The sequence below is a fragment of the Anomaloglossus baeobatrachus genome, chromosome 2, assembly GCF_048569485.1.
Source record: "Anomaloglossus baeobatrachus isolate aAnoBae1 chromosome 2, aAnoBae1.hap1, whole genome shotgun sequence".
Classification (NCBI taxonomy): domain Eukaryota; kingdom Metazoa; phylum Chordata; class Amphibia; order Anura; family Aromobatidae; genus Anomaloglossus; species Anomaloglossus baeobatrachus.
In genome coordinates, this window is record NC_134354.1 from 688,082,904 (window position 1) to 688,105,437 (window position 22,534).

General features: G+C 49.3%; 1 protein-coding gene across 1 annotated transcript in view; it reads left to right on the plus strand.

Annotated features, from left to right (window-relative positions):
• The window catches only part of CALCOCO1 (calcium binding and coiled-coil domain 1), a 95,121-nt gene that overhangs the window by 12,056 nt on the left and 60,531 nt on the right, over positions 1 to 22,534 (plus strand). Inside the window, exons 2-5 of the mRNA XM_075337193.1 lie at positions 5,348 to 5,513; positions 12,771 to 12,873; positions 13,107 to 13,297; positions 18,010 to 18,168. Coding sequence (XP_075193308.1) covers positions 5,367 to 5,513; positions 12,771 to 12,873; positions 13,107 to 13,297; positions 18,010 to 18,168 — 600 coding nt within the window. The 5' untranslated portion in view covers positions 5,348 to 5,366. The remainder of the gene's footprint in view (positions 1 to 5,347; positions 5,514 to 12,770; positions 12,874 to 13,106; positions 13,298 to 18,009; positions 18,169 to 22,534) is intronic.

A 22,534-nucleotide genomic window follows, 5' to 3' on the forward strand; every position in this document is an offset into this window, starting at 1 on the left:
CGCTGGCGGTCGACGTCGTTCTATCAGACACCAAATACAGGTGCTGGTCAGACGGTGGCGTCAATGGAAGCGATTCCTTGCCCGCCTGCGTCCTCTGAGACTGGATGTTTTCCGCTGTACACGCGAACTCCCTCCTTCCACGGTGTGGTGGCTTTGACACTGACCGGGGGCTTGTTTGCAGTGGTGGTTTCGGCCACTCTGTCTCAGGGACGCTCCTTCCTGGCCCCGTCCCGGGTGATCCTCACCAGGGTGCTGGTCTTTCCGCCTTGGGAGCAGTATATCTCCACCGCGGAGCGCAGGGCGCTTGGACTCTGTCCGAATCAGCCCTGTAGATCAATGGGCTGGAAATCAGAGCTGTATTCTAGCTCTCTAAGCCTTCACCATCTGTTGGCGGCTAGGCACATTCGAGTTCAGTCGGATAACGTGACAGCGTTTTCCTACGTCAACTTCCAGGGCGGGACACACAGCCACCTGGCAATCTTGGCGCCTCAACATTCTTCAGTGGACAAGGGACTCCTAGTCCACCGTATCCGCAGCCCACATCCTAGATGTCAAAACTGCGAGGCAGACTATTTCAGCTGTCCAACCGTGGTCCACAATCCTCAGGTTTTGCAGTAGACACACTGGTTCATGTTTGATCCAGCTTCGCCTCTACCTCTTGCCCAGAGGCCTGCGCAAGATCAGTAAAAAGAAAAAAAAAAAAAAGGGGTACGTCGGATCATTCTCTTACTCCAGACTGCACCAGGCAGGCTTGGTATCCTGACCTGCTCCTTCTGTCCGTTGGGTTGCCATGGCATCTTCCGGACCGTCCAGACCTTTTCTCAAAGGTCCGTTTTTTTCCGTCAGAATTCTGCATTCTCAGATTGACGGCGTAGCTATTGAGTCCTGGATCTTAGCGACTTCTGGTATCCTTCCTGAAGTCATCTCCGCTATGACTCGAGCTCCAAGGTGTCCTTGGACCTTTTTAGCCTTGCCGACCCTCCTGTCCCTTCCACAGTCCGGTCTACAGCTAAGACTATCCCTCAATAACGGACAGGTCTCGGCTCTGTCAGTATGTGCCAGCGGCGTATCGTCCGGCTGGCTCCGGTGCGCTCCTTTAAGGGCGCGTCTCACATCATTCCGCCTTTCCGGCGGCCTATGGAACCCTGGGACCTTCATCCGGTCCTCCCGGTTCCCGGAAACCCCCCTTTGCGCCTCTTAGGGAGGTTTCTTTGTTTCATCTTTCACAGAAAGTAGTCTTTCTAGTGGCTATAATTTCCCGCCAGGGAGTTCTGGCTGCACTCTCTGAGTCACCCCCTTCTTTGGTCTTTTGCATCAAGACAAGGTGGTCTCCGTCCGACTCCGGACTTTTTTCCCTAAGGTGGTTACTGCTTCCACCTTATCCGGGGCAATTTTCCTGCCTTCCTTTTGTCCGGCTCCTGTTCATCGCTTTGAGGAAGCGTTGCATCTCCTGGATCTGGTGCGGGCGCCCCGGATCTATGTGTCTCGCACCGCCGTTATTAGGCGGTGCACCTCTCTCTCTGGTACTGACTGCTAGTCAGCGTAGCGGTCTCGGTATCTAAGCCGACCCTGGTTCGTTGGCTTAGGTCGGCCATTTCCGAGGCCTACAAGGTACTCAAGTGCCTTCCCCGCCGGGGATCAGAGCACATTTGATCAGACCGGTCCGTGCCTTTTGGGCTTTCAGGCACCAGGCTACGGCTCAGTAGGTCTGTCAGACTGCAGCTCGAATTAGTCTGCGTACTTTTTCGAAGCTCTATCCAAGGCATGCTCTTGCTTTGGCAGACGCGGGCTTGGGCTGACGCATCTTTCAGGCGTCTGTCGCCCATTTGTGAAGTTGGGTTTTCCTGCTTCTCAGTTGTCTGTTTATTCCCACCCATGGACTGCTTTAGGACGTCCCATGGTCTGGGTCTCCCATAGGAACGATAAAGAAAAAGAGAATTTTGTTACTTACCGTAAATTCTTTTTCTTATAGTTCCGTCATGGGAGACCCAGCACCCTCCCTATTGCCTGTTGGCAGGTTTCTTGTTCCGTGTGTCTTCACCGGCTGTTATTGTTGTAGACAGAGATCCTGGTTCTTCCGGATTTTCCTCTGTCTCTTCTTGTGGGTGGATGTCCTCCTTCAGCTTTTGCACTAAACTGGCTAGGTCTGGCTAGCAGGGGGTGTATATGCTAGGAGGGAGGAGCTACACGTTTTGAGTGTAGTAACTTTGTGTGTCCTCCGGAGGCAGTAGCTATACACCCATGGTCTGGGTCTCCCATGACTGAACTATAAGAAAAAGAATTTACGGTAAGTAACAAAATTCTCTTTTTTTTCAAAAACGCTACTTGTAGTGTTTTTGAGCTGCGTCCAAATACTGCAAATCGCTGGACCCTGACTAAACAGCATGCAAACGCATGTGAACGCTGGCATGCTGATAGGCAGGATCCTGCTTACTCTACTGAGCATGCAAAGAAACCAGCCTCGGGTGATCAGTCTCTCTCCCCCTCCCTCTCTTCCCCCCCCTCTCTCTCTCTCTCCCCCGCCTGAGAGCGGCGGACGCTCGTAACCAAGGTAAATATCTGGTAACCAAGCAAAGCGCTTCTTAGTTACCCGATGTTTACCTTGGTTACGTGTGCAGGGAGCCGGCTCCTAGCAGCTGCGGACGCTCGTAACCAAGGTAAATATCGGGTATTCAAACAAAGCACTTCACTTAGTTACCCGATATTTACCTTTGGTTACAGCTTACCGCAGCGGTCAGATGCCGGCTCCCAGTCTCACGTTCAGTTCCCCTCACTCCTGATCACATGACTCCAATGCCCGCCCATAAACTTCAAGTTACAGGATCCTGCAAAATAACACATGCGTTTTTCTCTGCAAAAACAGGATCTGCTTTTGCAGCAAAAAAACGTTCACGACGCATGCTTAAAAAACGTAGTGTGAAAGCAGCCTTAATGTCTAAAACACCGGCAACAAAAGTGAGTACACCCCTAAGTGAAAATGGCCAAATTGTGCACAAAATGTTAATATTTTGTGTGGCCATTATTATTTTCAAGCACAGCCTTAAAAGTGTTTTCCCACAAAGAAAGTTAATTTTCATCAATAGATATTGGAATAATAATTAATATGGGCTGCACGGTGGCTCAGTGGTTAGCACTGTTGCCTTGCAGCGCTGGGGTCCTGGGTTCAAATCCCACCAAGGACAACATCTGCAAGTAGTTTGTATGTTCGCCACGTGTTTGTGTGGCTTTCCTCCAGGTTCTGTGGTTTTCTCCCACACTCCAAAGACATCCTGATAAGGAATTTAGATTGTGAGCCCCAATGGGGATAGTGATGATGTTTGTAAAGTGCTAAGGAATTAATGGCGTCATATAAGTGAAAAAATATATATAAATTCCATAATTGGATGTGTTTTAAAATATGTTCCTGTACTGAGATAATCTTATATATGTGCCCCTGATAAGTACTGTGTAATGGTTGTGTCTGACCGTACAGGGACATGGTCTGATCATACCACATCTTTTGGGTGGGGGAGGATGTAAAAAAGCATACAGACCATACAGCACGGGATTACAAATAATTATTTATTTATTTTTTAGGTAAAATATTTTTTAAAAACAGGCAGGGAAATGTTTTACATCACAAAAAGAGCGAGCTGTGATCACGCGCTATAATATCTTTATACTCCGTTTCCTCCCCTGCCCAGGAGATGTGGTATGATCAGACCATGTCCCAGTACGGTCAGACTCAGTCATTGCACAGTAAATAACGGGGCACAGGAACATTTTTTTTTTTATTAAAAAAACACATCCAATTGTGAAACTTATTATTCTGAACTTTAAAATGAACTTTGTTCTTGGGAAAAATCCCTTAACACTCTTTGGAATAGAGCTAAACAGGTTCCACTGGATCCTCTTCCATCCTCCATGACAACATCACAGAGCTGGTGGATGTTAGAGACCTTGCGCTCATCAACCTTCGTTTGAGGAAGCCGCCAAGGATGCTGAATAGGATTTAGGGTTAGAGACCTGCTTGGCCAGTCCAGCACCTTTACTCTTTTTCTTTCGCAAGGCAGTGATCGACTTGGAGGTGTATTTGGGGTCGTTATCATGTTGGAATTCTGTCCAGTGGCCCAGTTTGCAAAGGGAGGGGAGTATGATTTGCTTCAGTATGTCACAGTGCATGTTGGCATTCATGGTTCCCTCAATGAATTGTAGCTCCCCACAGCCGACAGTACTCATGCAGTCCAAAATCATGACCCTCCCACCACTGTGCTTGACTGTAGGCAAGACACACTTGTCTTTGTATTCCTCACCTGGTTGCGGCCACACGCTTGACACCATCTGAACGAAATAAAGTTTATCTTAGTCTCATCAGACCATAGGGCTTGGTTCCAATATCCATATCCATAGTCTGCTTGTCTTCAACAAACTGTTTGCAGGCTTTCTTGTGCATAATCTTTAGAAGAGGCTTCCTTTTGGGACAACAGCCATGCAGACCAATTTGATGTAGTGTGCGGCGTATCATCTGAGCACTGACAGGCTTCCCCCTCCCCTGTATCCTCTGCAGTAATGCTGGCAGCACTCATATGTCTATTTTAAAGAGATGACCTCTGGATATGACGCTGAGCACGTGCACTCAACTTCTTTGGTCGTCCACAGAGAGGCCTATTCTGAGTGGAACCTGACTTGTTAAGCCACTGTATGGTCTTGGCCACCGTGCTGCAACTCGGTTTAAGGGTTTTGTCAATCTTCTTTTATAGCCTAGGCCATCTTTATACATGTATTTATAGTTTAATGATATATATGCAGTAACCAGGGCTGGGTTTTCCATAAGGTCAACCTAGGCTATGACCTAGGGAGCATTAGTCAGGGGGGCGTACAGTTTATACAGACGAAATAACAACCAAATATTTATATATTTTGCAAGTATTATTTTGAAAAGCCTTATAAAATGCTGTTTTTTTTAAATTTACATCCATATGAATTAAATAAATTGAGCGGTACATTACATTGCCCATCTCTGCAGATCGCGCTGTCTTGCTCAGGCACAGGGGGTAGTGCGGCAGTCACTTACTACAGTTTCTTGCATTGCTGCGCCCTTAGAAGGCATCCTGGATCCTGAGTGATAGACGCTGTAGGAGTGGGAGATGTGAGTGCAGCGCTGCCTTTCAACTTCTATTTCCGCAGCCGCAATAGCTTCTGTGTGACAGAAGATGTGGGTAAGGGGACAGATTTCTTAGTAGTGAGTGACACAAGTGCCAGGGGAAGTAGCACAGATTTATGTGCTTTGGCCTAGGGCGTAGAAATGAGTTAATCCGGTCCCGACAGTAACATGATAAATAACAGTTTTATATATTGTCTTCCATAGACTCAAGAAAGTGAACATCATGGAGGATTCTCCCCTGTCTCAGGGGTCATGTGTCAGCTTCTTGAATGTGGCCCAAACCTACATGTCCAGTACCAAAGTGGAATGCCACTATACCCTGCCAACTGGGATGAAGGGTTCTACCAGCGACTGGATCGGTATTTTTAAAGTGAGAAAGTGGACCTGTGTTTTTTAAATTATTTTGTAGTTTCAATACTGGCGACCAAATTTTACATCAAATTCAGGGCCTTGAGTAGTCCTCTATACTCAGATTTCTTTAACGTTCCTTTGGGAGACCCAGACCTTGGGTGTATAGCTTCTGCCTCCGGAGGACACACAAAGTACTACACCTAAAAGGTGTAGCTCCTCCCTCTGAGCCTATACACCCCCTGGTGAACCAGTCACAACCAGTTTTTCGCTTTGTGTTCAGGAGGCATACATCCACACATGCGTTCTCATATGATTTTTTCCTTTTTTTCCTTTTTTTGGAAGAAGATTGAAGAAATGCGGGTCCACGTCTGGACTCCCGGCATGTCCCTTCTCACCCCACTGTGTCGGTGGTGTTGTAAGGTTGATTTCCAAGGCTGGAGCCTTACATGCCGTGCTCCTTCACCATCCCTCCTGGGCTCTGGATTGAAGTGGGAGCCAGCACGGTCTCCATGCCTGGCAGGAGACCGGTCTCCGGCCACAGCCCCTTGAGGACCCTGCTGCACCGGAGCACTCACCCCCAGGGACCTGGCCCTGCGTCTCAGCAGCTAAGTACCTTGAGACGTTCATATGTTGGGGGTCCCTGTCATTTATTGTGGGGGGAGAGTGTGTTTACTGTGTTTTTTAGCATTTCCGGCCGGTCCTCTGGCTTTTCGCTCGAGAACCACGCCGATGGTGCCTGCGCGTCGGCCTCGCTGCTTAAATTTAGGCCCCGGCTTCGCCGGAGGCCTGGTTTCTGTTACCTGCCCTCGCATGTCACTCATGCTGAGGGACAGGCATGGCCCCTCCCGGTGGCCGTCCTGCACAGGGGAGGGACCCTCCTCACTGCTTGTGTGCGACTCCCCCCCTGCAGGCCTCTATGGCCCTCCAGATTCCGCCCTTCCTACAGGGACGCCCAAGGTTCCGCCCCCTCTCTTCGCTCCGGCGGCCATTTTCTTGGGCAGGTTTCACTTTGTTCTGGCCCGTCCTGCATTCTGCATCCCTGCTGAGGTGCTGTGCATTGGGGTCCGGGCTTCGGGATCTGGAGGGCACACAACACCGCTTCCAGCGGTCTGGTAAGCCACAGCCGGTCTCCGGTTGTGGACCTCTGCTATATTCTCCCTGGGATTCATTCCCTTTATATAAGCTGTTTCCCCCCACTCAGGCAGCATGTCTCACACAAGGAGCAAGGCTCCAAAGCTTTATGCTGTATGTGCTGCATGTAAGCTTCCGCTGCCTGAGGTGAGCACCTATCCACATTGTGAGGTCTGCTCTAACTTGGAGGTGCCACGGCCTGGGGTCTCGGCCCCAGTGGTCTCTCAGGCTGCTCCTGCACAGGTGGCTGAACCCCCGGCCTGGGTAGAGTCTTTTTCTAGGTCTATCTCCCAGTCATTTGCTGAGTCCATGGGACTTCTGTCCAGGACTTTGATGAATATGCATCAGCCCCCTTCACAGGGTGCCTCTAATGCTCTTGCTAAGGGGCCTTTAGGACTGGAGCTCACAGAGGATTCATCATCAGGGCATTGACCCCGTCCGTCTAAGAGGCTCCGCAGGGTTCCCTCTCCCTCCTCATCCCGTGGCTCTGATTCAAGGGCTGAGGACTCGCAGGATGAGGAGGATGCCTATACAGGGGGCTCGGAGGCTAACTCCATGTGCACCATTGCTCCTTCCGAGGGTGACTTAGAATTTAGTGACTTGATTGCTTCCATTAATTCTGTACTGGATCTCAATCCGCCAGTATCAGAGGAGCAACCCTCTCTGGCAGAAAAGCACCAGTTTACCTCGCCTAAGAGAGTAAAGAGTGTGTTCTTTAACCACTCCAGTTTTCAGGCCGCTGTGACCAAACCCAGGGCCTGTCCTGACAAACGCTTCCCAAAGCGTAGTTCTGTTGACCGTTTTCCCTTTCCACCTGAGGTGGTCAAGGAGTGGGCTCACTCCCCAAAGGTAGACCCTCCGGTGTCTAGGCTCTCAGCCCGGACCGTTGTGTCGGTGGCTTATGGCACTTCCCTTAAGGATGCCACTGACCGTCAGATTGACCTTCTGGCCAAATCCGTGTATGAAGCGGTGGGGGCCGCGTTTTCTCCAACTTTTGCAGCAGTGTGGGCCCTCAAAGCCATCTCTGCTAGTCTGGAGGAGATGCATTCCCTCACCAGGGAATCTATGCCCGAGATGGTTGCCTTAGCTTCTCAAGCTTCAGCTTTTTCTTCTTATGCCATGTCTGCCATGCTGGAGGCTTCTCACCGCGCTGCGGTGGCTTCGGCTAATTCCCTCGTTATCCGCAGGACCTTGTGGCTTCGAGAGTGGAAGGCAGATGCTTCTTCAAAGAAGTACCTTGCTGGGCTCCCTTTTGCTGGTTCCCGGCTGTTTGGTGAACAGCTGGATGAAATTATTAAAGAGGCTACTGGCGGGAAGAGTACTTCCATGCCACAAACCAAGACCAGGAAACCTGCCCAGGGTAGGATTACGTCGAGGTGTCGCTCCTTTCGTTCCTCCAACTGGTCATCCTCTAAGCCCTCCGCCTCGTCCGCTAACTCAGCCAAGGACGAGAAATCCAACTGGCGCTCCAGAGCACGTACGCAGAAGACCGCAGGAGGTCCTGCCACTAAGGCAGCCTCCTCGTGACTCTCTGTCCGATCCAGCCACGTCCTTAGTCGGTGGCAGGCTCTCCCACTTTGGCGACGCTTGGTTTCAACAAGTCTCCGATCAGTGGGTGAGAGATATCATCTCTCACGGCTACAGGATAGAATTTTCTTCCAGCCCGCCAAACAGATTTTTTTCTCTCAACTCCCCCCTGCACCAGGGCCGCCGCCTTTTCACAGGCCGTGGCAGCCTTGCAGGCCAACGGAGTAGTTGTACCATTTCCCGCCCAGGAACGGTTCAGAGGTTTCTACTCAAACCTCTTCCTAGTTCCCAAAAAGAACGGTACCTTCAGGCCCATCCTGGATCTCAAGCTTCTCAACAAGCATGTTCGGGTGCGGCACTTTCGCATGGAGTCCCTGCGATCAGTCATTGCCTCAATGACCCAAGGGGATTTCCTGGCGTCCATCGACATCAGAGATGCCTATCTGCATGTGCCCATTGCGGTTTCACACCAGCGTTGGCTACGCTTTGCAATAGGAGACGATCATTTCCAATTCGTGGCTCTCCCCTTCGGGTTAGCCACGGCCCCTCGGGTTTTCACCAAGGTCATGGCAGCCGTGATTGCGGTTCTGCACCTTCAGGGGTTGGCAGTGCTCCCCTACCTGGACGACCTTCTAGTCAAAGCGCTATCCAGCGCAGACTGTCAGCGGAGTGTCTCGCTCACTCTCAACACTCTAGCCCAATTCGGGTGGCTTGTCAATCTTCCCAAATCCACTCTGACTGCGACCCAGAGTCTCACGTACCTTGGGATGCAGTTCGAGACTTTGCCGGCACTTGTGAAGTTGCCCTTAGACAAACAGCTGTCACTCCAGTTGGCGGTGCGCTCTCTCCTGAGGCCCCGCCGTTATACCCTCAGGCGTCTGATGCAGGTGCTGGGTCAAATGGTGGCGTCCATGGAGGCTGTTCCCTTTGCCCAGTTCCATCTGCGCCCCCTGCAGCTGGACATTCTCCGCTGTTGGGACAAGCGGCCTTCCTCCTTACACAAGTCAGTGGCTCTGTCGCCACGGACCAAGAGCTCTCTTCAGTGGTGGCTTCGGCCCCTCTCCCTGTCCCAAGGGCGCTCCTTCCTGGCCCCGCCCTGGGTGATTCTCATCACGGATGCCAGTCTATCCGGCTGGGGAGCGGTATGTTTCCACCACAGAGCACAGGGCACTTGGACTCCGTCCGAGTCAGCCCTTTCAATCAATGTGCTGGAAATCAGAGCCGTACTTCTAGCTCTCCTAGCATTTCACCATCTGCTGGCGGGCAGGCACATTCGAGTCCAGTCAGACAACGCGACAGCGGTTGCCTACATCAACCATCAAGGCGGGACACGCAGCCGCCTGGCAATGATGGAGGTACAACGCATTCTTCAATGGGCGGAGGACTCCAGGTCCACCATATCCGCAGGCGTGGACAACTGGGAGGCAGATTATCTCAGCCGTCAAAGCGTGGACGGTGGCGAGTGGTCCCTGCACCCGGCAGTATTTTAGTCGATCTGCCGCAAATGGGGCACTCCGGACGTGGACCTAATGGCATCCCGTCACAACAACAAAGTTCCTGTCTACGTGGCTCGCTCCCACGATCCTCAGGCCTTCGCCGCGGACGCTCTGGTTCAGGACTGGTCCCAGTTTCGTCTGTCCTACGTGTTTCCCCCTCTAGCCCTCTTGCCCAGAGTCCTGCGCAAGATCAGAATGGAGGGTCGTCGAGTCATCCTCATTGCACCGGACTGGCCCAGGCGAGCTTGGTATCCAGACCTGCTCCAACTGTCCGTAGAGATGCCGTGGCCTCTCCCGGACCGTCCAGACCTACTCTCGCAAGGTCCGTTCTTCCGCCCGAATTCTGCGGCCCTCAAATTGACGGCGTGGCTCTTGAGTCCTGGATTTTGACGGCTTCTGGTATTCCCCCTGAAGTCATCTCCATTATGACTCGGGCCCGTAAGTCTTCGTCCGCTAAGATCTATCACAGGACTTGGAAAATGTTCCTGTCCTGGTGTCGCTCTACCGGCCATTCTCCTTGGCCATTCTCCTTGCCGACCCTTCTGTCTTTTCTACAGTCCGGTCTGCAGCTAGGTCTGTCCCTCAACTCTCTCAAGGGACAGGTTTCGGCCCTGTCAGTTCTGTTCCAGCGGCGTCTCGCTCGGCTGGCTCAGGTCCGCACCTTCATGCAGGGCGCGTCTCACATCATCCCGCCTTACCGGCGGCCCTTGGACCCCTGGGACCTTAACTTGGTTCTCACGGTCTTGCAGAAACCCCCCTTAAGCCCCTTAGGGAGGTTTCTTTGTATCGTCTCTCACAGGAAGTGGCCTTTCTGGTTGCTATAACTTCTCTCAGGAGAGTTTCTGATTTGGCTGCGCTCTCCTCGGAGTCACCCTTTTTAGTCTTTCATCAAGACAAGGTGGTTCTCCGTCCGACTCCAGACTTTCTTCCTAAGGTGGTTTCTCCCTTCCACCTTAACCAGGACATTACCTTACCTTCCTTCTGTCCGGCCCCTGTTCATCGCTTTGAAAAAGCTCTACATACTCTAGATCTGGTGCGTGCTCTCCGGATCTATGTGTCTCGCACCGCTGCGCTTAGGCGGTGTACCTCTCTTTTTGTGCTAACCACAGGTCTGCGCAAGGGCCTCCCTGCTTCTAAGCCGACTTTAGCCCGTTGGATTAGGTCGACCATTTCGGACGCCTACCAAAGTTCGCAGGCTCCTCCCCCGCCGGGGATCAAAGCGCACTCGACCAGGGCTGTCGGTGCGTCTTGGGCTTTTCGGCACCAGGCTACGGCTCAGCAAGTCTGTCAGGCTGCCACTTGGGCTAGCCTGCATACCTTCTCGAAGCACTACCAAGTGCATGCTCATGCTTCGGCAGATGCGAGCTTGGGCAGACGCATCCTTCAGGCGGCGATCGCCCATTTGTGAAGTTAGGTTTCTGCCTACTTCTTAGTTTTTTTGTTTATTTCCCACCCAGGGACTGCTTTGGAACGTCCCAAGGTCTGGGTCTCCCAAAGGAACGTTAAAGAAAAAGAGAATTTTGTTTACTTACCGTAAATTCTTTTTCTTATTGTTCCGTCTTGGGAGACCCAGCACCCTCCCTGTTGCCTGTTGGCAATTTCCTTGTTTCGTGTGTTTTCACATGCTGTTGTCGTGAACAGAGTCTCCGGTTGTTCCGGCTCTTGCTCTGTTCTACTTGTGGGTGGCTATTCTCCTTCAGCTTTTGCACTAAACTAGTTGTGACTGGTTCACCAGGGGGTGTATAGGCTCAGAGGGAGGAGCTACACCTTTTAGGTGTAGTACTTTCTGTGTCCTCCGGAGGCAGAAGCTATACACCCAAGGTCTGGGTCTCCCAAGATGGAACTATAAGAAAAAGAATTTACGGTAAGTAAACAAAATTCTCTTTTTTTCTTAGTTATGCACTATATGCATATAGCACTGCCTTTTACAATTGGGTAGTCATCTGTTTATTACCGGGTAGTCACCTCTTTACTGCAGGGTAGTCACCTCTTTACTGCAGGGTAGTCACCTCTTTACTTCAGGATAGTCACCTCTTTACTGCAGGATAGTCACCTCTTTACTACAGGATAGTCACCTCTTTACTACAGGATAGTCTCTTTACTGCAGGATAGTCACCTCTTTACTACAGGATAGTCACCTCTTTACTACAGGATAGTCTCTTTACTGCAGGATAGTCACCTCTTTACTACAGGATAGTCACCTCTTTACTAGAGGATAGTCTCTTTACTGCAGGGTAGTCACCTCTTTACTGCAGGGTAGTCACCTCTTTACTACAGGATAATCACCTCTTTACTGCAGGATAGTCACCTCTTTACTACAGGATAGTCACCTCTTTACTACAGGATAGTCACCTCTTTACTACAGGATAGTCACCTCTTTACTACAGGATAGTCACCTCTTTACTACAGGATAGTCACCTCTTTACTACAGGATAGTCACCTCTTTACTACAGGATAGTCTCTTTACTGCAGGATAGTCACCTCTTTACTACAGGATAGTCACCTCTTTACTACAGGATAGTCACCTCTTTACTACAGGATAGTCTCTTTACTACAGGATAGTCTCTTTACTACAGGATAGTCACCTTTTTACTACAGGATAGTCTCTTTACTGTAGGATAGTCACCTCTTTACTGCAGGGTAGTCACAGGATTTCAGGATGATAGTTATTTAGTCAGATTTCATGTTAAAAATAAATGTGCATTCTCATCTAATACATTTATATAGCAACAGGATTTGCCATAACTGTATAGTAGACATTGATCCCACCAATGGGACCTGCATCTATACTGAGAACAGGATGTGCACAGCTGTCAGGGGAGAGCTGGATGTAATTCCCATACAATTGAATGGATAGATCAGTGTATGACAGCGGCGTGCATCAGGGCACTTTTCTATAGCTATGCGCAGGTCTCATTGCTGGAATCCACATCTACTTTACCTTTACGGCATATCCATACACCATGATTTGGCAAAATGAACGCAACAATTCCTTGAGTCTATATTATCATCCAGATTTCCCTGATGTTTATATAAAGAAACCTGTATTAATTTTTCTAAGGGTCTCTGTTAAATGTGTTCAGGGGGAATCCACTTGGTAAGTCATGTCGTCTACATCACAGGTTGGAGCTTCTTCCATAAAGGACTATGAAACCTTTGTCTGGGCCGTCTCCTCGGAAGCACTTGCAGATGGATCAGAGTCTTACTGCAGTGTTCAATTTCAAGGTGAGAAAAGTCTCATTTGGAGGTAAAGATTTAGGCTCTGTGCACATTATATCTGAGGCTTTGGTCTACAGTATACATCAGGAAAATAATCCCGTGTATACTGCTAGTAGAAGGTTTGATGTACCACACTGTTATTCACTTGGTATTCAGCTTAAGGTGGAAAGTAAACCAGAGTAATTGTAACGTGTGTATTGGAAGCTTGTAATATATTAAAGAAAGTTATTTTCCCATAGCCTGTTACTTGCCACGTCCTGGGGAGCAGCAGTATCATTTTCGCTATGTGGATCACCATGGAGTGGTGAAAGGAATGAGTGAATCTTTTGTGTTCAATGTACCACGTCCCATGGAAGACCTGGTCACGCTGGAAGACGAGGAAGCATCTATGGACATGATCTTGGTCATCCCTAAAGCGACTTTCTTACAGGTACTTTAATGTCTTGTGACTTCCTGCCAAATATCATCAGGAACCACCGATATGTCTGTTAGATAATGCTCTTTCGAAGCTCAGCTATTACCATTACCGCTGCTTACCTTGTAAAATGAAGTTAGAAAACCTCTCATGTCTTGTCCAAACTGAGTCCCTGATATCAAGACCGCGGTATAAGATGAACCAGCCGGTGGTACGTTAATTGATGCGGGTGACAATTTCTACTATCCTATACTAAGAGGGGTTTTCCTTATGTTGGGAAAGAACTAATGAATTCTACACTCACTCAAGGGAAACAGACTACACATGCTCGAGAGCTCGAGACTTTGCAGTGACCTGTGGATGATAGGAGAAGTGTCATCCATCAAGGGGTGTAAATAATTTCTATGGGTAAAACCTGGTGACAGGTTCAGTTACGTGTTAGCTGTACCCATCAAATGTTAAATTGTTCTGCCATCTGTATAATTCAGAAACTATTAAGAGGATGTACACCTTCAGCACTTAGTAGATGAGACTCGAGAACAACTAATCAAATGGTCAAGAAGGTTTCGGTGTCTCATAGAATTTATTGGATTTGTCTAATTTCTCGGAATCCCTCATAGACAATATATGGTGATCTTTGGGCTGACAGTTCTCCCGATTCTTTCATACACATGAACTCTTGGCTCTTCTAGGTGTTCCTGTGTTCTCTATGAGAGAGCCACTGTCAGACCTTTTTGTGGTGACTTATTTCACCGATAACCAAAGATTCAGAATCGGGAAGCCCCATACAAAGACAGTCAGCCGAGCCTGCCGACACCTGCAGGTTGTGACATCATTAGTATAATGTGAGTTTTAAAACTTTGTCTCATTACCCAATGGCCCTTATAGAGTTGATACTAAGGTCAGCCAATATTGATGGGATCCACCACTGAATTGGGGCCTCCTGACTCTCGCCTGACAGATGATGTAAAGTGAGAAAAGAATCCTGCATGTTGCATTTCCAACTGCCAATCCTTTTATTCTCCGGGAAATAAGCCACCACCCACCGAGAGAACAGCGGGGCACTCAGCAGAGCGAAACGTTCCTGTATATGGAAGCATCGGGAGAGAAATATGTCTGTTGAATTATATTTTGGCTGGCTGCTATCTAGTGTGCATGGGGAGCTCACTTTGAGACCAGTCTTCAAGGTCTACTTTTAACAGGTTTAAATGGGTTGTCCAAAATGAGAAAAACATGACTGTTTTCTTCCAGAGGCAGCACCACAGCTGTCCATGGGGTGGGACTGGTATTACTGCTCAGATCTAGGCTATGTGCACACATTGCGTTTTTCGCAGCGTTTTTGCGCGTTTTTCGTGTGCGTTTTTGGCCTCAAAACTGCATGACTTTGCTTCCCCAGCAAAGTCTATGAGTTTTCAATTTTGCTGTCCGCACACAACTTTTTTTTTAACCTGCGTTTTTGAGCTTAAAAAAAAAATGGACATGTCAATTCTTTCCTGCGTTTTTCTGCGTTTTCCCCCCATGCAATACATTGAAAAACCGCAGAAAAACGCAGAGATCAAAAATGCAGCAAAACGCAGCAAAAAACGCACCAAATCACGGTAAAAACGCATGCGTTTTTTTGCGTGTTTTTTTGCCGCGGGTGCGTTTTTGTGCATTTATAGCGGCCAAAAATGCAGCGTCAAAAAAACGCAGTGTGTGAACACTCCGAAAATGCATCAGATTTGTTACTGTGGCTCGTGCTGTTTGATAAATAAGGTTATATCTATAGACTGTCAGACTAAGCTTACACCAGCTATTAGGTTGCACTTTACTTAATATATGCATACTAGGCTACACCCCTTTCACGGGAAGCCACACCCACTTGTCCATTGAGGTTATGAAAGTGTCTAAAACCAGTAATAAATTGCATTTGCCATATTCATTTTCTCCCAACACGGAGACAGGGGTGATACTGGAAGAAAAGAGGCTTTTTTTTTCTAATTCTGGACAAACCTATTTAATTGGACTAAATATAAATGCAATATTTATGGGTTGATCTCCTAGGACGATTTGTTTCCTTTTTCTTTATTTTTTCATTACTTTGTATCATCTGGTTGATTCCTTGTTGAACATCTTACATAAATAATATAAGGATCCTTTGTTTTGGATCTCTTTAGAGGGAGCGTTCACACTTGCTAATTTTGCAAGGATTCCGATGCAAGACCACAGCAAATTCTGAGACATAAACCACATGTTGTATGCAGATATTAATAACTAGAAGGTGGCCCGATTCTACGCATCGGGTATTCTAGAATTTACGTATTGTGTAGTTAATGTATGATTTTTGTTTTATATATATATATATATATATATATATATATATATAGATGTTGTTGTCTGTAGTTACCAAGTGTTTGTGTAGGGGCTGTACATGTTCTGGGTGTTGTCTGGGTGTGGCGGGGGGTGAGAGCGGTGTTTGTGTGTTGCGTTGTGTGTCGTTATTTGTGGAGCGCTGTGTGTCTGTATCGTTGTGTAGGTGTGTTGCGCGGTTTGTGTGGGTGTGGGGTGTGTGTTTTGGGGGGAGGTATGTTTTGTGCAATGTGTGTGTTGTGCGGTATGTGCGTATATTTGTGTGTGCCGCGGTGTTTGTGTGTTGGGTGTTGTGTGTGTGCGGCGTCTGTGTGTGTGGGTGTCTGTGTAGGGCAGTGTTTGTGGTTCCCAGTGTGTGTGTGGTGTGTTGTGCAGTGCGTGTGTGGCAGTGTGTGTGTGTGTGTGTGTGTGTTTTGGGGGGAGGTGTGCACCCCCCATCGTGCTCCATCCCCCATGCTGCGCACCCCCCATCGTGCTCCATCCCCACTCCCCATTGTGCTCCATCCCCCATGCTGCGTACTCCCCATCGTGCTCCATCCCCCATGCTGCGCATTCCCCATCGTGCTCCATCCCCCATGCTGCGCACTCCCAAACGTGCTCCATCCCCCATGCTGCGCACTCCCCATCGTGCTCCATCCCCCAAGCTGCGCACTCCCAAACGTGCTCCATCCCCCATGCTGCGCACCCCCCATCGTGCTCCATCCCCCATGCTGCGCACCCCCCATTGTGCTCCATCCCCCATGCTGCGCACTCCCCATTGTGCTCCATCCCCCATGCTGCGCATTCCCCATCGTGCTCCATCCCCCATGCTGCGCACTCCCAAACGTGCTCCATCCCCCATGCTGCGCACTCCCCATCGTGCTCTATCCCCCATTCTGCGCACTCCCAAACGTGCTCCATCACCCATGCTGCGCACTCCTCATCGTGCTCCATCCCCCATGCTGCGCACCCCCCATCGTGCTCCATCCCGCATGCTGCACACTCCCAATCGTGCTCCATCCCCCATGCTGTGCACCCCCCATCGTGCTCCATCCCCCATGCTGCGCACTCCCCATCGTGCTCCATCCCCCATGCTGCGCACCCCCCATCGTGCTCCATCCCCCATGCTGCACACTCCCAATCGTGCTCCATCCCCCATGCTGTGCACCCCCCATCGTGCTCCATCCCCCATGCTGCGCACTCCCCATCGTGCTCCATCCCCCATGCTGCGCACTCCCCATCGTGCTCCATCCCCCATGCTGCGCACTCCCCATCGTGCTCCATCCCCCATGCTGCGCACCCCCCATCGTGCTCCATCCCCCATGCTGCGCACCCCCCATCGTGCTCCATCCCCCATGCTGCGCACCCCCCATCGTGCTCCACAGTCACACATCAGACAGTAAACACGCACACATCTGATCGCATACACTCACACACACACCCCACTTCTCCCTGTGCCCACCGGTGTGCGGTCCTAGCAGCTGTGCTGCACGCCGTGCTCCTCTGCCGACACTCACAGATCCGATCGCATACACTCACACACACACACACACTGACGATATCGCACATACGCGCTGACACAATCACAACATCCGGAGATACCACATGCTTCCGGCCATGTGATCCTCCGGCAGGTCCTGGAAGGTCACTGCACAGTATCGCCGCCGAGAAGCAAGCGATATCACGGGATGTTGTGAGTATGTGGATGCGATATGATGTGTGTGTGAGGTGTGTGTGAGAGTGAGTGTGATCTGATGTGTGTGTGTGTGTGTCTGTTCTTATGTGTGTGCATGTGTGTGTGTTCCGCCGCTGCAGGACCTTGATGCGCTCACCTCGGGGCGAGAGGCCATTCCGTGTGGGGGGCGGAGCCTGGGCGAGCGGCCAATCCGTGCGGGGGGCGGAGGCGAGGCGAGTGGCCAATCCGTGCGGGGGGAAGAGCCGAGGCAAGCGGCCAATCCGTGCGGGGGGGCGGGGCCATGGCGAATCCGTAAAGCCAAGCGGCCAATCCGTGCGGGGGGGCGGGGCCATGGCGAGCCCAGCGGCCAATCCGCTGTTTGTCACCGTAAGGACATGTCACGGTAAGGACACAATTTTGGAGCAAGACAGACAGACAGACAGACAGAATAAGGCAATTATATATATAGATTTGTCACCAACATCACTGTATGCATTGCCTAGGGTAGAATCTGCATGAAAAGTCTCTGCCTGAATTGACACGGTTCAGATCAATTTCCACTGTAGATCCTTTCTACAGGGCTTGGCTAAGATTTGGTAAAATTGAATTTGCTTTACTGCTGTTGTAATATGATGTACCCACAAATTCAGGTGGACAATCTGCAGCGTATCTGCCCTGTGTGAACATAGCCTCTATATAATCTACTTGAATTTTTTTCAAACAGCAACAGCTGGACGTGTCCCAGCAGGAGAGAAATGATCTCATGAGAGTCCGACTGGCTCTGGAGGAAGATGTCAGCTCTCTTAAGAAACAAATTAAAGATCTCGAGGTTGCACTGGAGGCTTCAAACAGCAAACATGCCACAGTCAACCACAAATATCAGGTATGCATTCTTTTAATCTGTTAGTATAAAGAGTAGCATATGGTTTATGCTGAAAGGGAACCTGTCAGGTGCAATGTGCACCCAGAACCACGAGCAGTTCCTAGTGCATATTACTAATCCCTGCCTATCTGTCCCAGCCTACACTATCATAGATAAGGAGATTTATAGAAAAAGTATTTCTAAAGATCCTTTACGATATGCTAATGAGCGCAGGGACTAGTGGCAAGGGTGTCATTTCCCCCAACTAGTCCGTCCTCTTAGCATGTTAGCACACCCACAGGGGCATGCTAACATTCTGTTCAATGCCCATAGGTCAGCGTCATCAGCAGTGACCTATTTACTTGTGTCTATTGTCACCACCTCTCAGATGCCGAGTTTAGGCTTTGCGCACATGATCAGAAGTCCCTGGTACTTCCGGTCATGCGCACTAGTTCTCTCTGAAGCAGGGATGCGTACACCTGGTTTCATAGTGTGCACGAACGATAGTGCTCCAACTTCTGATACAGGTACGCGTGTCACCACTGATGATACTGATCAGTGGGCATTGAACAGCATGTTAGCATGTTCTTGTGGGCATGCTAACATACTAAGCGGGCGGACTAGTCGGGGGAAATGACACCCTTGCAACTAGTCCCTGCGCTTATTAGCATAACATAAAGGATCTTTAGAAATACTTTTTCTAAATATCTCTTTATTTATGCTAGTGTATACAGGCACGGTTAGGCAAGGATTAGCAATATGTACCCCAAGCTGCTGCACCCAGCACAGGGACATTTTTTTACTACATTTAATTGTGAAACTTATTATTATTCTAAGATTAATTAAAATGTACTTTGTTCATGGGGAAAACCCCTTTTAGGCTATGTGCGCACTTACCGGATTTTTCGCGGATTTTGCCGCGGATTTGCTGCATGTTTCGCTGCAGAAAATGTTCATAACATCTCTGCAGTGAATCACCAGCAAATCCTATGGAGAAAAAAAATCCTGTGCGCACTGGGCGGAATTTGACAGCTGCATGTTTTGCTGCGGGAATCCCGCAGCAAAAACAAGTGCATGTCACTTCTTTTCCGCACATCGCTGCGGGATTTCACTCCATTGACTCAATGTTAATCATGAAATCCCGCAGGGAATAACGCAGGCAGCAAATTCTGTGCGGTTCACTGCGTTTTCCTGCGTTATTCCCTGCGGTATTTCGCGGTTTACCTCCGGTAATGTACATCACTTGCTTGCGGTTTTGCAGGGAAGTGATGTCATTACAGGAAGAGGAAGCCGTGCACAGAGTAAACACACACAGATCACACACACACAGACATCACAGACATAGAACACATAGACACAGACACATAGAACACACATAGAAAGAAAACGGAAATATAGAAGAAAAAGAACGTGGGCTCCGCTGCATATTTACCTTCCAGCCGAGGTAAGCACACAGCGGCGGCCCGGTATCCTCAGGCTGGGGAGGGAGAGGGGCAGGGGTAATGTCCCCCGCCTCACTCCCCCTCCGGCAGCCGAGAATATCAGCCGCAGCTGCCCCGGCACTGTCGCATCCATTATGCGGCACTGCCGGCGTGTCCTCGGCTCTTCTTGCCACCGTGTAGCAGTGGTGACAAGGTAATACAAGGGGTTAATGGTGATGGGGGACCACCGCCATTAACCCCAGGCTTGATCATGGCAGCGTCTATGTGACAGCTGACATGATCAACCCGTAAGTAAAGTGAAAAAAACACAGACACCAAAAATCCTTTATTTTAAATAAAACCAACAAGCCTCGTTCACCATTTTATTAACCCCCCCAAACAAAGCTCCGGCGTAATCCACACTGCTCCGACATCCACAGCTCCGGCTCCGGCGTCCTGCACTGCTGACATCCAGCCGCGACTGTCACAGACACAGGCTGAATGCAGCAGACAGCAGAGGTAATTACCGGTCATTTCCCACGGCCGGTAATGTGAACTCACTGCCGACCGTGGGAAATGCAGCGATCTGTCATCTATCTATCTATCTATCCCTCTGTCTGTCTATCTATCTATCTCTCTATCCCTCTATCTATTCTTCTGTCTATCTACTATCAGAATTAAATGTATTTTTTTTTTTTTTTTTTTCTTCAATGTGCTTTATTGCATTGAATGCAATAAAGCACATCCCAACCCGCACGCGGCAAAACCGCGGCAATACCGCGAACAATACCGCGGTAAAGCCGCGGCAAACCGCGGAAAACCGCATGCGGTTTTCGGGTGCGGTTTCCCGCGGTTTTTTACCGCGGGTGCGGTAATCTTTGAGAGGATGCGGAATTTTCTCAAGAAAATTCCATTTCCCAGTGCGCACAGAGCCTAAAGGCAAGAACATAGAATTGCAAAATATCAGTGCTAACTACTGAGTCGCCGAGCTGTCTTATCCTTTTGTCCTACTTCATGGGAGAGTTAGGAGACCCGCATTCACATTACTAGTTACATCCATAATGTATGTCATGTTTTATAACCATCTCTATAAGGAGAACCACGCTTGTCTGACTGAGTTTTTGGTCTATCTAAACTTTATCAACAAGGGAAATGTGAATAATTAAAGGGAACCTGTCACCAGATTTTGGCCTTCTAAACTAAAACTAGCACCTTAAGCAGCACCTGTGAAGGCGCATGTTACTCCCTGACCCCCACCCCCAAAGAGCCCAAACAATACCTTTTATAAAACCTCCCATCCTGTATTTAAATTATCCGGTCTGATGGGTGTCCTAATCTGCGCCTCCTGTCCCTCCTCTCGTCCTCCTTCTGTACAGATTGACATTGATGACGAGATTTGATGATGAGATTTGCCAAGAGATGGGGATGACGTCACCCGTTTCATCCACATTGCTGGACAAATCACGCGCATGCGCAGAGAACTCGCCGGTTCGTAAAGGCGCACCCATGTTTTTGGCTCTGCCCGCAACAGGGCAGATCAAAGTGCACCTGCATGAGCTAGGAATGTGGAGATTTTGCCAGCCCACATGAATGGCGTTATCAACATCAGTTAGTACAGGAGGAGGGTGAGAGGAAGGACAGGAGGCGCAGATTATCATGCCCATCGGACCGGGTAATTTACATACAGGGTGGGAGGTCTTATAAAGGTATTTTTTGGGGTCTACGGGGGTTGGGGGGGTCAGGGGGTAACATGCACGTTCATGGAATGCAGCACAGATGCTGATTAAGGTGCTAGTTTTAGTTTAGAAGGCCAAAATCTGGTGACAGGTTCCATTTAAAAGTACTGTTCTTACAGGAAATAAGGAAGAAACGTGTTCAATCTGCGCTGCTGCTGGAGACCTCCCTTTAGGCTATGTGCACACGCTGCGTTTTTTTGACGCTGCGTTTTTGTGCGTTTTTGGCCGCTAAAAACGCACAGAAACGCACCTGCGTCGAAAAAACGCGGCAAAAAACGCACGCGTTTTGCCGCGATTTGGTGCGTTTTTTTGCTGCGTTTTGCTGCGTTTTTGCTCACTGCGTCCTTATGCGTTTTTTATCAGTGAACAAAAAAAAAAAGGTCTGATGTCATTTCCTTCAATGTGTTCTTCATTCTCCACTAGTGTATGCAGAAGAGCAGACAGCTGCAGAACTACAAGGCTCAGCATCCTCGATCCAATAGTGTATGCAGGAGAGCAGACAGCAGCTGTTGAACTACAAGGCTCAGCATCCTCCATCCAATAGTGTATGCAGGAGAGCAGACAGCAGCTGTCGAACTACAAGGCTCAGCATCCTCCTTCCAGGACTGTATGCAGGATTTCTTTGCCCCCCCCCCAAAAAAAAAATGACGTGGGCTTCGCCATATTTTTGTATGCTAGCCGGGTACAGCAGGCAGGTACGGGCTGCCCCCAACCCCCAGCTGCCTATTTGTACCCGGCTGGGAACCAAAAATATAGGGAAGCCCTTTTTTTTTTAAATTATTTCATGAATTTCATGAAATAATTTAAAAAAAAAATGACGTGGGCTTCGCCCCATTTTTGAGTCCAGCCGGGTACAACTAGGCAGCTGGGGATTGGAATCCACAGTGCAGGGTGCCCATGCTTTCTGGGCACCCCCGCTGTGAATTGCAGTCCCGCAGCCACCCCAGAAAATGGCGCTTTCATAGAAGCGCCATCTTCTGGCGCTGTATCCAACTCTTCCAGCTGCCCTGATGCCGGGTGGCTCGCTGGGTAATAATGGGGTTAGGGCTAGCTGTATATTATCAGCTAGCCCTAAGCCCGAAATTCATGGTGTCACGCCAATATTAGACATGGCCACCATGAATTTCTAGTAAAGATAAAAAAAAAACACAACACACAGAAAAATATTTTTATTAGAAATAAAACACAACACAATTAGTGACTCCATCTTTATTGAAATAAACCCCCCTC